Source organism: Eleginops maclovinus, chromosome 19, assembly GCF_036324505.1.
Source record: "Eleginops maclovinus isolate JMC-PN-2008 ecotype Puerto Natales chromosome 19, JC_Emac_rtc_rv5, whole genome shotgun sequence".
In the NCBI taxonomy this organism is placed as follows: domain Eukaryota; kingdom Metazoa; phylum Chordata; class Actinopteri; order Perciformes; family Eleginopidae; genus Eleginops; species Eleginops maclovinus.
In genome coordinates this window covers 23,919,078-23,933,588 of record NC_086367.1, presented here as the reverse complement: position 1 = coordinate 23,933,588, position 14,511 = coordinate 23,919,078, and the positions used below count along the sequence as shown (strand labels likewise).

General features: G+C 40.2%; 3 protein-coding genes across 3 annotated transcripts in view; 2 read left to right on the top strand and 1 right to left on the bottom strand.

The window, feature by feature from the left end:
• Nucleotides 1–96: 96 nt before the first annotated feature.
• LOC134881326 (tetratricopeptide repeat protein 9A) lies at nucleotides 97–4,635 on the bottom strand. Its single transcript, XM_063908564.1, has 3 exons — nucleotides 4,063–4,635; nucleotides 1,762–1,944; nucleotides 97–1,445 (listed from the first exon to the last, which is right to left on the bottom strand). The coding sequence occupies exons 1-3, from the start codon at nucleotides 4,481–4,483 to the stop codon at nucleotides 1,360–1,362; spliced, it is 690 nt and encodes a 229-aa protein (XP_063764634.1). The 5' UTR covers nucleotides 4,484–4,635; the 3' UTR covers nucleotides 97–1,359.
• A 1,750-nt stretch (nucleotides 4,636–6,385) lies between these two features.
• med6 (mediator complex subunit 6) lies at nucleotides 6,386–10,214 on the top strand. Its single transcript, XM_063908101.1, has 8 exons — nucleotides 6,386–6,422; nucleotides 7,592–7,751; nucleotides 7,980–8,071; nucleotides 8,601–8,683; nucleotides 8,768–8,876; nucleotides 9,045–9,160; nucleotides 9,282–9,309; nucleotides 9,618–10,214. The coding sequence occupies exons 1-8, from the start codon at nucleotides 6,401–6,403 to the stop codon at nucleotides 9,746–9,748; spliced, it is 741 nt and encodes a 246-aa protein (XP_063764171.1). The 5' UTR covers nucleotides 6,386–6,400; the 3' UTR covers nucleotides 9,749–10,214.
• A 1,012-nt stretch (nucleotides 10,215–11,226) lies between these two features.
• Nucleotides 11,227–14,511, top strand: part of pcnx1 (pecanex 1) — a 34,405-nt gene continuing 31,120 nt past the window's right edge. Inside the window, 1 exon segment of the mRNA XM_063909406.1 lies at nucleotides 11,227–11,666. Coding sequence (XP_063765476.1) covers nucleotides 11,514–11,666 — 153 coding nt within the window. The 5' untranslated portion in view covers nucleotides 11,227–11,513.

Sequence of the window (14,511 nt, the reverse complement as noted above, 5' to 3'; positions counted from 1 at the left end):
ACCTGTGTTGCTTGAATTCAGTTTATGCTTATCCATGAGAGGCTGAGAAATGCAGGGCTCAACCTTTAATACACGGTAAGAAATGGAGATATCAGATCATTTCAATTCACTCATTTATTTAAACATCATCAGCATTTCTCCACGGATCTATTTGACCTTAAATCCACTTCAGCATCACAACGACTTCAATCAACAGACACATTTATTACACACACACACACCTTTACAGTAAACACACAGTACTTGTTGACACAGTAAATGCTGTGAGTGAATTGCTTTGTTTTGGCATCAATAAACACTAAGTAGTTATATTATTTTCATGATTTATATAAAGTAGCCTATGTACATTTTGTGATATGTCTCTATTCTGCATTTAGCACTCATTGATGTCCTTGCCTACACGAACCCAGCTCCTTTACTTCAGATCTAATCAAGAGTACAAATCTTTCAAAATAAAAGCATGGTGTTGTAGGTGGATGTTTCTCGTCTGGACATCTTGTGCGCGGGCTAACGTGCAGTGACCCTCGCTGCTGGACTCCTCCTGCCTCTATCACAAGTGTTGGCCTGTATGTGCAATGTTTGGACTGGCAGTGCATCAGTTTCTTAAAAAATATTTCAGACTAGAGAAAAGTTTGGCGGTTCGGAGACAGAATCTTACGGTGGCTGACAAGTGGAAACGCGCTACAGGGCCCCGAAACATTTCTGTTAGGAGAAACGGGTGCAGTCTCAGAAACAATGCACAGGTAAAAACTCCTGCAGAAACATCTGCAGCAACTCTTCAACACATGCAGCATTAGAGAACATTCATCAGCTTGAGGAAACAGAAACGGAGACCAGGGGACAGCTGGGACCCGAGCGCTTGGTGGTGTTTAGGATTATAAAGCTGGACAACTGTCTCTGTTGGCAGACAGTCTGTCTCAGAACTGGAAGAGTTTGTCAGTATATCTGAAATAACGCGGTTAGCTACGTTAGCTAGCGTCTTGCAGCGTTTGGTTTCTGCAGCTTTCAGTAAACGCTGCTCATGTTTCCTCAAGCTGCTGAATGTTTTCTAAATGCTGCATGTGCTGAAGAGTTGCTGGAGATGTTTCTGCATGAGTTTCTATATCTGCATCCTTTCTGAAGCTGCAGCACGTTTCTCCCGAGGGAAATGTCTTTGGGTCGTTATCGCGCGTTAGCACCTGTCGGCCACCGTAGGATCTTGAACGATAAAAGAAAGAAAGACGCTTCAAGCACACAACGATGACATTCAATCACAAAACTGACCACCGGATGCTGTGCAAGGCAAAAGCCAACGAATATGTTTTCACACCGAGACACTGGAGGTGTGTAAGGTCTGGGTGCAGTTTGTTTTGTTTGTCCTCAAGCCAGCGCCTCTTTCTTTTCCCTCTGGGCATTCCTGCGGATCTTCATCTCTGTCAGCTGGATGTAGCGGATGGCATTGGTGTCTGGAAACAAAGAGAGGGAAACGCTGATTTATTTCCTGCTCTCACAGGAAGCGGAGCATCAATATGCTCGTAAATCTTCCATGTAAACTCAGTGACGTGGTGGAGCGGCTGCTGGAAATGTTTGAGACTACGGATAAACATGTTTTGCTTCCCGATGAAACACCATGGATACTTTTTATCCTGTGTGGTTTTAAGCAGTAGAGCACAAAGTACTCTGCTCTTCTACTTTAGTAGTACCACAACGTAAAAGAGTGTGGTTTGATATGCAGTTTTGCACGTTGTTCATGGAGGAACAAAAACACTGAGGCGCTCTGACCTGAGGGCTCCTGTTTGTGCGACTCCTTCAGGTAGTACAGGGCCTTCTGGAAGTCTCCCAGGTGGTAGTAGGCCACTCCGGAGCGGTACAGAGCTTTGAAGTTCTTCCCCTCCTTGTAAAGCACTTTCAGACAATACTCCTTCACCCGCTCGTAGTTCACCAGCTCCATCTGCAGCAGGCAGGCTGGGGAGTACAGGGAGGAGGGGAAGAGAGATTTGAAAAGCTGTATTGATTTTAAAGGATATGCAAAGATTGTATAAGAAGTAGTGATGAGATGTTGGATGTACACACTTAAATGTGGTCCTAATGGTTTAAATGCATACACTACTTTTATTCAGATGTATGCATATGGTGGTTCTTAACGATGCAATATTTCACCCTGCTTACAGTATTGTAATATGTTTTAATGAATGCATGCAACATGGTGCAGGTCCCACTGCTGAGCAAGAAATGTAAATGTATATGTTTGGGCTTAAACAATAGCTAACTATTTTGGCAACTCATTCATTTAAGTGTTGTTTCATGCAAACATGTCAGAAAATGCTGATTTCAGCCTCAAATACTGAGATTTGATGTTTCTTTGTGTTATATCATAATAAAGTGAACATATTTTGGTTTGTACTGACAAAACAAGACATATTAAGACGTTTCGTGGAACTAGGATTCCCATTTTTTTACTATTAGGTTAGTTGGTTGCAGCCCTAAACATTACAGTCTTTTGGAGGATGACAGTATCGTTCAGCCGAAACATCGAGGACACACGGTGAGGAAGGTAGGCTGCTGATAACACTGCATTATACAGCAAAACTAGAACAAAGGATTACATGTTTAATATTTAACACATATAAGGACACTGAATTTGGGTTAACAAATACCACCAACATCAAGCAGATGTTTAAAAAGAGGCAGATTGTGGGGTGAGCCCGAGAATGACTCATACTCTCTATGATTCATTCATGAGCTCGGGAGTATTCCCAGATTCTGTGGAAAAGAGTGTGTGTGTGTGTGTGTGTGTGTGTGTGTGTGTGTGTGTGTGTGTGTGTGTGTGTGTGTGTGTGTGTGTGTGTGTGTGTGTGTGTGTGTGTGTGTGTGTGTGTGTGTGTGTGTGTGTGTGTGTGTGTGTGTGTGTGTGTGGGATTGCGAAGAAGTGGATTCCATGTAACAGGGAAATTGTGGATAACTAGCAGGAATACTGTGTGTGTGTGTGTGTGTGTGTGTGTGTGTGTGTGTGTGTGAGTGATTGCGAAGAAGTGGATTCCATGTAACAGGGAAATTGTGGATAACTAGCAGGAATAGTGTGTGTGTGTGTTGTAAAGGATCAGATGTTCTCTCCTCTGTCAGCTGTTCTGTAGGCTAACACTTTAATCTACTGCCTGAATCTGATTTGTTAGATCTGTTTTATTTTGTTATGTGGCCTCTTGTGGAAAATTCAGAATAAAAAAATCTGACATTTTTTTTATTTCTCAAAATTCAGATTTTTTTTCGGAATTTTGACTTTTTTTATTTTCAGCCTGTACAGTGTTGATGTATAGGCTGAGTATGCTTCATGAAAGGCAGGTTTTTGTATAATTAACATCATTTTTGATCCTAAATATCTTGGTTTCTGCTTTTCGAAGGTCACATCGTTCTGTTGTCTTACATAAAACACTTTGGTAAAAAACATCGTATTGATATTTGTTTGATCTTTTTATTGATGTGCATTGCATTTGACATTATCAGGGATATCAGTGGCTTACTTGAAGGGAATATATCTGCATTTTCTTGTTGTTCTCAGTTTGTATCATCATGTCACCTCTCTTTGGATAAAAGCCTCAGCTAAATGTAATGTAATGTCCAGAGACAATTCATGAGAGATCCTCAATTATTTGAAAAAGAAAATGAAAAAACTAAATATTTTACAGTTTTTTCTGCCTGCCTCATCATGAGAGAATCAGACTACACCATGTTACACATATCACCGTTTTTATTTATACTATTATTTTATTACTAATGTATGATGTTCATTTATTTATAAGAATGTCTTTTATTATTATTATTATTTGTATTCATTTTTCAATACGAATATTGGTTTCCTTGTAAATAAAACATGTTATTCTTGCTTTTGTTCAAATGTTAAGGAATATTTTACGTATATCGTAATTGGACATAGCTTTGGCAATACTGTCACTATGGACAATAAAGGATTGAACTGAATTGATAAAGCACATCTGACAATATAATATAATATAGTATAATATCATTAATATAGTATATAATATAATGTGATGTGATGTAATATATTATATAGACCGTGTCTCTCACCAGCCAGGCTGTTGTAGCACTCCAGCTCCGCGTTCTCCATGGCCCCCTTCTGCTCATCCGTCAGGGAGCTGGGCTTGCTGAGGGTGGGCAGCAGGGGGGACAGGGTCTTGGTCTCCGGGTCTCCCAGCACCCTGCAGAGCCCCTTGATCTCCAGCAGAGCGCGGTGGTACTTCCCGATCGCCTCCCGGTACTTCTTATCCTTGTAGCACTGGGTTCCCTGGCTCTTGAAGTCCAGCGCCCGCCTCACCACGTCCCCCGGTTCATTGAGGGATGGCTGTTTGAGCATGGAGCCTCCATGGTGCCTCTGGAGCTGCTGCTGCTGCTGCTGCTGCTGGATCCGGGCATCTTTGCTCCGGCTTGGAGGCTGAGCGCACTGCCTCGGGGATCCACCGTCCGTGTGTCCGGCCTTCATCACACTCATCTTGTCCTCGGTATTTCTCTTTAGGATATCTCCTCTTTCGTCCGGCTGTAAATTAGCAGGGATGGTTAAGGTTTTAAATCCACTGCATCCTCTCGGTCGTGTCGCAGCTTTACGTCTCCTCTGCGCGTAAACCCTGCGCGCGGCGGCTGCTCCGGTTCTTCCTCTCCTGCGCGCCGATTGGTGGATAAACACAAGGCCAGTGGTCCCATGGGGGTCCTCCAGCAGGAAGAGGAGGACAGCCTGTGATTGCATTATCAGTTTATTTGGAGATAACTTCATTATTTGTTTGTTTGCTATATGCACGGTTTCATGTCAACGACAAGCTTTGAATGTGTTCTTTATTTGGGGTCTGATTTATTTTCATCATGTATTTATTAAACCTCTTTATCAAAACCACATAAGAGTATTTATTAGCAGATTACATATTTTTTGAGCTAAATTCGACAAAATATGGTAATATCATGTGATGTGTGTCAACAGGAGCCTCTACATATGGCATTGGAATGTCCCTTTAAGGATAAAACATAACCCATCTCATCCATAAGGAACACATTCTCTTTATTTCTAGGTTTTAAATCACGTTTTTCCACCTTAACGCATGTTCTTGCATTATTTCTTAATTATAGCCAAATAAAAGACTGTTCAAATTGCAGAATGTATGAAAAGCCTCATTTATCTGATTTCTTTCTGTCATAAAAGCTGCTTTATTTGAGCATAACAACATGTCAGCCTCCTTCCTCTCAGTCTGTCGCTATGATCTCAAATCGGAGGAATGCAGTCATCTCCACTCGGATGAATCAGATAAAGATCATCCAGCATGTCGTCTCTCGCCCAGCAGCCTGCAGCCTCTTCCAGACTCTCTCTACACACACACGCGCGCGCGCGCGCACTCCGGACACAGTAATGACAGGCTGATGTCATCACACCGGGGTTTCTGCAGGGTAATGGTGTTATTGAAAGGGGAGCAGACAGCTAGGTGATGGATAAGCTGGTCCCCCTTTAATGTTAAGACACAAACAGCCTCTCACTTGTGACAATAACACTGTGTGTGTCTGTGTGTGTGTGTGTGTGTGTGTGTGTGTGTGTGTGTGTGTGTGTGTGTGTGTGTGTGTGTGTGTGTGTGTGTGTGTGTGTGTGTGTGTGTGTGTGTGTGTGTGTGTGTGTGTGTGTGTGTGTGTGTGTGTGTGTCTGTGTGTCTGTGTGTCTGTGTGTCTGTGGTTGAGCATGCTTAAATCTGTCCTGTCACACTCTCAGGGTGGTGAACTCTCAGCTGTCTGGGTGTGTCTCCGGAATTTTGTCTCTCTCTGGAGCAAATGCTGCTGATCAGAAATAAAAACCGTGACCCTGAAAGCTGTTGCATTGGATCGTGCAATACTACATCCTTATCACATTTTGTTTAAAGTCCCTGAAATGGCATTTTGTATCCCAGTTATTTGTCTGAAGTTGTGTGTTCAATCCTATTATGATTACTTGTATTATCTCTGGTATATTTTTTGTAAAAGGATATTTAACTCACCTTTTAATCCTATTATTTTGTATTTAAATTCTAATTCTGCATGTTTTAATATCTTTGAATATATATTTGTTATGCATTGTCTTACTTATATTAATGCTGTGATTATTTACAGTGCACAATATGTATATTGTATTCTCATTTTGATTAATGATGCTATTTTTAGAGTTAGCATGTGGCTTTGGAGGTTTATAAAACATCATTACGTAATGAAACAATAAAGCTAAAATAAAATCAGCACTGTTTCCTTTTATGCACCTTTTCTTCTTTTATTAAAATGCATTTCAAACGCTTTATTATTGCCTTTTATTCCATTTGAACTAATTATAAGATCGTGCTACGTCATCATGCTGCGATTGGATGTACTCTGATGACGTCCTCTTTGTGAGACTGTTGTTTACATCATGGCGTCGGTGGATTTCAGAGGTAAAGAGCGATGCTACATTTCAAGTTGATTATTAATTATAACGTTAGTTAAATGCTTTTCTTTCCTGCTAGTGCCCTATTTAATAAATTAGTAATGAATGTGTTTTATTTAAACACTGAATAAAAGCTGCTGTGTTTATTTCCTGTTATTTCGCAGGTCTTTGTTAATGCTACATGCTAACGGTGGCAACGGTTAGCATCTCCTCGTATGCTTTTATTAGCATTTCGGCTAATTTAGCTACTGCTGGCTGAGTATTAAAGCAACAAACCGAACCGTATTAATATAAATTCCCGCAGTGGTGTTGGTAGAACATTTTAAAAACTGATTTGTCTAACATTACGGTTTGATTCTGTTCACTAACGCTACCACTGCCATGAATAACCCTAGAGATTTTGTTTGTGAAAATGACTGATGTTCAAAGATGTGGGTCAGTGGTTTAATTCTACGTTGACCCCCCCGCTGCAGTCAGCATGTGGCTGTGTCCCTGGGCAAGAAACTTCACAACAAAATGCTCCTGTGGGGATTGCCCACAGTATTGAATGTATGTTAGTCGCTTTGGATAAAAGCGTCTGACCAGTGACATGTGCTGAGGAGGATGAATGAAAATCCCCTCTTATCTATATCCTTTCTTTATTAGATAATACATTTCATACTATTTGTTATTTGGTTTATTTTAACTTTATACTTGTATAAAACTGGCATAATTTTAACCAACAAAGAAAATAAAACATAGATGGATGGATAGATAGAATTACTTTATTGATCCCAATTCAGGAAGTGTTTTCGTTGCAGCAGCCCTAAAACAAGGTCATGTAATCACAACAAAATTACATTTAAAAAAGCATTTAAAAAGAAAGTAAAAAATATTCAATTGGGACAAAAAATGTACAGAAAAATGTAAACAAAAACAAAATATAAAGCAGGATTTTAAATGTACAGTAAGTGTGCAAGGTGAGGAATATTAATACATATTAAATAATTAATATATAAATATATATAAAATATCAAATGCAAGAAGAAATATTCACAAAACAAATGTCTTTGTTATTAAGATTAAAGCAGAACAATGATAACTTGTGTTATAATTTATTGGCAGAAAAATAATTGCCATCAGTTTTAATAGTGGATTAATCGTCAAAGTGCTTAAATGTGTTTTTTCAATTTGCAGACAACCTCCTGGGGATTTCCTGGGTGGACAGCGGCTGGGTGCCGATTCTTAACCCTGGAAATGTTCTGGACTATTTCTCTGAGAGGAGCAACCCCTTCTATGACCGCACCTGTAACAATGAAATGGTGAAGATGCAGCGTCTCACTCTGGAACACCTGAAGTAAGTTCCTCTGGCACACTGAGCTAACTTGAATCAGTACAAGGACTTGTGTATTGTAAGATGCATGCACATTAATTATCATGCCGAGTATAATCCAATAAGAAACACACAGAGGATGTTGTTTGGTTTTAAAGGTCAGGAATAGATTTCCAGAACAGAGCAGCACTTGGTTGTACTGAGTGACCTTCTCCAAACTAAAAGCAAACATTTGTTTCTGTCTTGTTTCAGTCAGATGGTGGGGGTGGAGTACATTCTTCTTCACGCTCAGGAACCAATCCTTTATATCATCCGGAAACAGCACAGGCAGTCACCAACAGTAGGTGAGAGGCGCAGCATCCGAGTGCTACATTAGGATGGTCTGTCCGAGAACAAAGAGCCTGTATAAAAGGATCAGAACCAGAATTGTTTGGCAACATAGTTTCACGTAAATAGACTTTGCTTCGCTAAGTTTGTGCCTAACATTAACATAGTTAAATAATTATAAATAGAAGCAAGTATCGCCCTGAAAAGCACTAAGTAAATACAACAACAAACAAAACTTTGAAAAGATGTAAGAGAAATATAAAACGTTTTAATCGTAATGTTTATTTAATTAAGAGGAAATTACCCGATAGATCTGAGTATTACTGAAGCAGCTGACCACAGGTGTCCTCCACTGTCATTATCCAGACGCATATTATATTTCCTTTACTTCTTATTCCAGTATTGTGATTTAATGAGCTTATAGCCGTAGCTGTCACAGAACCATGGTAACACAAACACGGTTTAGCATAGGAGCATCTGTGGGGATAATATTGCCTCCTCCAGTGTTGTTATTATTCATATTATCAATGTGTTTCCGTCCTCCAGAGAATCCCTTGGCCGATTACTACATCATAGCCGGAGTGGTGTATCAGGCCCCCGACCTGGGAACAGTCATCAGCTCCAGAGCGGTGAGGACTGAGTATTCTAAAAGCTGTTGATGATGGATTACAATAACATGTAACTCATGTAACATTAAACCCCTTCTGTCTCAGCTCTCTGCTGTCCATGGAATCCAGTCTGCGTTTGATGAGGCCATGTCTTACTGCCGCTATCATCCGTCCAAAGGATACTGGTGGCACTTCAAGGATCAGGAGGAGAGAGGTTCGGTTTGACAGTTAGTTAAGTTTAAATGTAGTGAAATAGCTGCTCTTTGAAACCACATCTATTAAAAACAACGGATAGAGAAGTCTTCAAGATCCAGAGCTGTCGTATTAATCTTTATAATAGAAGGTTATTTATGTTGACTCTTGGAAAAACTCTTTCCTACAGAGAAAAATAAACCCAAGACTAAGAAGAAGGAGGAAGCCAGCTCTCTGTTCCAGAGGCATCGTGTGGACACGCTGCTGCTGGACCTCAGGTCCAAGTTTCCCCCCACTTTCTACCAGGTACCTTACACCGACTCAAAACTGTTATTCTTGTTAAATCTCCTCTGATTTTTCATTTCAATTGTCTTTTAAAACAACTTATTTCATCTTAAGTAATACTGTTCCCCCCCTGTGATTTCAGCCTAAGCCTGGTGAGAAGCCCATTCCAGGTAAAAACTTCCAAACATTTGCTTTATAGTCAGATCACAAAGAAACATAATAAGTAATCAGTCTGTGGACATCAGTGCGTAAAATTAAATGGTATATTATATATTAACAATAAAATACTGAACAACTTTTCAATGCATGTCTATTCATTCTGTTTCAAGCCAGTGTCAAATAAGAATTAGATTCCAGTGGTGGCTGCATACGAGTGTTTATTTATTCAGCTTTAATCCCTATTTCTTGGCCTTTATCCCTAAAGAACAACCACTAATCCACGAGTTTCCTCTAATTATTTCATGCTCTTGTTTTGCAGTTGAGGTGAAGAAGGAGCCTGAACCTCCGGCAGAGGCTGTTAAACAAGAGGAGAGAGAACCAGCCACCAAGTCCTCCACCCCCGCTCCACCCAGCAAACCCCCCCCAGAGAAGAGAGCGAGGCTGCAGTGAGAAGAACTAAGAATATGGAAATGTAACATCACACAGCACTAACTGAAACCACAGCTCAGAAGTATCTGTGTTTCCTCAACATATTTGCCAGATCCTCTGCTCAGTTTATCAGGCTCAGAACGAACCGGAACCCAGAGCAGCTTCTCTCAGTGCCAGAACCACTCTACTCCTGTGCATGTGAAACAAACCTGGGTTGAGTGCCTGATGTCAGCATGCGTTTAGCAGGATTCACTAAGGATGAGTCTTTCTGCTGATGAGCTGACGCCAGCATCAGTGTCGGTTTACCGTATCATCAGCGTAATATTTGTAGTGACTTCAGAGGACACTTTAATTCCACTCTGCTTTACAGGGTGACCTGTCAGGACACATCATGTTATCCGTCACCTCTCTTTGATTTCAAACTCTTTCTTCTGTTTTTGTAAGGAATACTTGTGTGTTTTTGTATTAAAATGTGTCCCCTGCTGTATCCTGGTGTGTTGGTTTCTTAGTAAGAGTCTCACGTGTTGCTTAATTAGATTTTCTAATGATCGGAACAAAAATCTCATTTATAGAATGTGATATAAATGTGTATCAGAAACATTCTTTTTTACCAATCAAAATAAGCTATAAAAAGGGTTGAAAACAAAGCAAGGGTGAATATTAGAAATGTATATTCGTTATATTTATTTTGTAGAACAGTCCTTTTACCTTTTATATCGCTCTACATTTACTAATTACGTTTTTTTAATAAGATTTCAAAAGATTGTAAATAAAGCAGAGCTGTGAGACATGATGACCACTAGTCGTCGCCCTTTGTTTATATATGATCGGATAACCTGACTGCCTTAAAGACACATTTTATTTCATCACGTCTTAATGTCTGCCACTAATCATGGATAAGTCAAACCAATATTTTTTTAAGGAAGAAACGGGCATTAAGTGGAAAAGCGATGAGTATTATATTTTTTGAGACGGTAGCCTGGATGTATCAAGAGAAGTGGATACTCTTTCGTTCGTTCATTCCTATGAGAGCTGATCAGTGGCGCATGAAGCCGAAATGGTTCGACTGTAGATTCAGGAAGAACCCGGATCATCAGGGGCTTTTGCCCTATTGAGCATGCGCACTTTAGTTTCCCCCTAGGCCCCTCCTCCAATCTTCCACTCTCAGCTCAGTCAGATCGCTGAGATTTTTTAAAATCATTTTATTAATTTTATTTAAAGGAGAAATTCTGACAAATAATACATTTTAAAATTTCAGAATTATATATATATATATATAATTCTATATATATATATATATATATATAAAAAAGACATTCTCAGTATTCTGCGAAAATCTGCACGATTCTGGGATTTTCAGGAGAAAAAAAAACAACTTTTATTTCAGAAAATAAAAAGATTGGCAGGATCCTGAATTGAGATTTTCTCAGGATTTTCAAAAGAAGACGCCACAGAAGCTGTAGTACCACCGTTTGGCCACTACAGCCATCCCATAAATCAGCTTCACCGTGTGGCGCGCTCCCTGCGTACTTCGCTCTGGACCGTAGATTCTTCTTCTACTACTCCAGGATACCACGAAGAAGAAGCGTCTCGCAGGGCGTGGTGGGATAGCAGTCTGCTCGCTGGAGGACCGAACAGAGCCCCAGCTGGCAGCTAGGAGAAGATGGCTGCTGCTGCTGCTGCTACATGGGGGATTCTCAGGCCACTGTCTGAAAACACAGCCATGTTTAGCGACCACTAAGCCCGGTCACCCCCAGGTAGTTCCGTCGGTTGGGGATAACCGAACATGGGGTCTCAGACTCTGCAGATCCTGAGGCAGGGGGTCTGGGCTTCAGTCACCGGAGGATGGTACTACGACCCCGACCAAAACACCTTCGTCAACGCGTTACATCTGTACGTCTGGCTGTTCCTGCTGTGCTTCCCCTTCACCCTCTACATGGTGAGAGGAACCTCTTTAAAAAACCCTCCTTTATGTGTGTTTCTGCTGCGACCGTTAGTGTCCGTTAGGTTGTACTAACGGTCGGAGTCTGGCTATTATCTGGAGCAGAGACAATGTAAGGTCTTTAAACTGACAAAGACACACGGAATCTTTTAACCACACTCTTCATATGTTATCAAACCAAAAGCTTGTTTAAATAAACCCTGAAAAACGTTATTCATGTGTCCAAAATGTGTTTAAATGGATTAGCTGCTCCTTTTTTAAAGTGTACTATCCACATGATAGATTGGACCATAATAATAACAATAAGCTGGTTTTGTGAAGCATCTTTCATACTCTGCTTCACGGTAGAGTATTGACATCTCATAAAATAGTCACAGTACATTGAATATCACATAGTAATAACAGTTTTAATTAAAACTATACTCAAAATATGTAATAAAACCCAAAGCTTGTTTTTATATAAACCCTGAAAAACGTTATTCATGCGTGAAAAATGTATTAAAACAATTAGCTGCTAGTTAGCTTCTCCCTCAGCATTTTAAACCTCTTTATTTGTGTTTAGGTTGTGACTGTTGACTGTTAGGTTGTACTGATGGTTGGAGTCTGGCTAATATCTGGAGCAGGGACAATTGAACGACTCTTTAAACTGAAAAAATGACCAACTAGGCTGTCAATGTGTTATAACACCAACAGATTGTGTGAAAAGACGCAGAACAACGTTATTCAAGTATTAGCTGCTTCCTTATGGTCCAATCTATGGTCCCATCCACATGAAAGATTGGACCATAATCCTAAAAATAATAATACACTTTGTTTATATCCTGTTGGTTTGCAGATAAAAGGGAAGGGATCCATTATGACACTCATTTTAAAACACAGACAACACACACACACACACACACACACGTCTGTAAAACAGTACAATATATAGGTGCTTGTGTAGCTCCTTTCATACAAGAAGAAGTGCTTCACAGTAGAGAATTGACATCTCATAAAGTGAGTTTTTGTGTCCGACTCTGGCTATTATCTGGAGCAGAGACAATACAGCATCTCTTTAAACTGACAAAACGACACATTATATTAATACTTCAAGCAAAAGCGTGTTTAAATGAAACGCTGAAAAACATTATTCATGTGTCAAAGATGTATTAGCTGCTCCCTTTTCTAAAGTGTACCATCCACCAAATAGATTGGACCACAATAATGATAATTATAAGCTAAGTGTGTCACAGTAGAGAATTGACATCTCACTATCGACCACAGTTTCAATTAAAGAACAGATAAAAGGAGCATAGAAGAGACATAGAATATTAAACGGATTAAAATGTAATATAATAGTGCATGAAAAGGAGGATCGCGCAAAATCCCATTATGATAACAACCGGAGATAATGGCAGCGATGGGTTGATGTTAATACATCGGGACAGTTTAAGATGCATCGGAGCGTTGAGGAAGTGCAGCAGGTGTTAGCTTCCTAAAATGCTAACAGATCTGTTGTGAGCTTTCCTTAATGAGCAGGCTTCCCTGATGTCTGCAGGTATTGTGTGTCTTCATCACAGTGCTGCAGTTAGGAAGCGTTAGCATATTTACCAGTCCATTACGCTGTGTGTGGTGCGCTGTAATCAGTGAATTTAATTTCCCACCCCCCACACCTTTATCTCCTTGTTGTCCTCCTGTCGGTAGTGATTTGTGGTATCTCCAGTTCTTCAGGAGCTCCACCAGCTGTGAGAGCAGGAGCTCAGCTGATGGATGTCACAGTAATCTGTCGTCTGTCCATGAACTCACACTCCACGGCTGTTTGCTCACTTCCTTTTTCACAATGTGTTTGTGTTTACTTTGGCACAGTGGTGGAGGAACTGTTTAGATCCTCTGCTAAAGTAAAAGTACCAAAACATCTATAGGAACGTATTCCATTACGAGTCCTGCATCTGAAGTAAAAGTAGAGGAGTATTATCAGCTAAATGTACATAGAGAATCAAAAGTGAAACGAGTCATTCTGCAGAAACATGGCAGCTTTAGAAATACTCAAGTACCTTTTTCAGATTGCACTTTAGTAAATGTTTGTTCCCCCTGGTGTTAGCTCGCCCTCTAACTGTCAGGACCCGACTCCTATTTATAAATTATATTAGTCCACTTGTGGGTGTTATTTATGGGTTGTTGGTCAAATATTTATTTCTAATACACCTCTATAAATGTCCCGCCCTGTGTCAGGAAGTGCTCGGCTATAAGCACACTGACCTCTATATTGAGGAGCTGATGTTTGAAACGGTCTGTGGTTTCGTTCTATTCCTGGAGAGGAATACTCAGCGCTGCGGTTCATATGGAGCCACAGGTTAGAGAGCTGCTGCTGTAATAAGGGCCAACAGATGCAGCAGCAGGACGTCTGAAGGACACGGACCTGGTGGAGGACTCACAGGGGCTGAGTGAAGCCACTGCACGGCAGACCAACAATGAGGAAGAGACTTAAATGCAGCATTGTGTCATAAATCAGGGGCACGATGGGTCCATAGCAAAGCAGGACATTGCAGGAGCTAACTCTGATGCTGTTCACAGGTTTTATTGGTTGATTGTTACTCCTCATGACCAAATGTAGCTACAGATTATTAAATAACATTTTGATTGATTGGTTGATATTGAACCTGCTTTCTTTGTTGTTCTGGGACAGAAATGTCAGTTATAAACCAGTTAAGAGCTTCTTAAAAGCTTCTGGAATTTACTTCAAACCTAGTAATAAAAATAAGATTGTGGAAAAAAAGAAAGAGACATGTGAGGAACAAATCCAGAAAATACTTTAAATATCAGAAATAAATAGTATGAGAAACATATAGTATACATGAAGTAA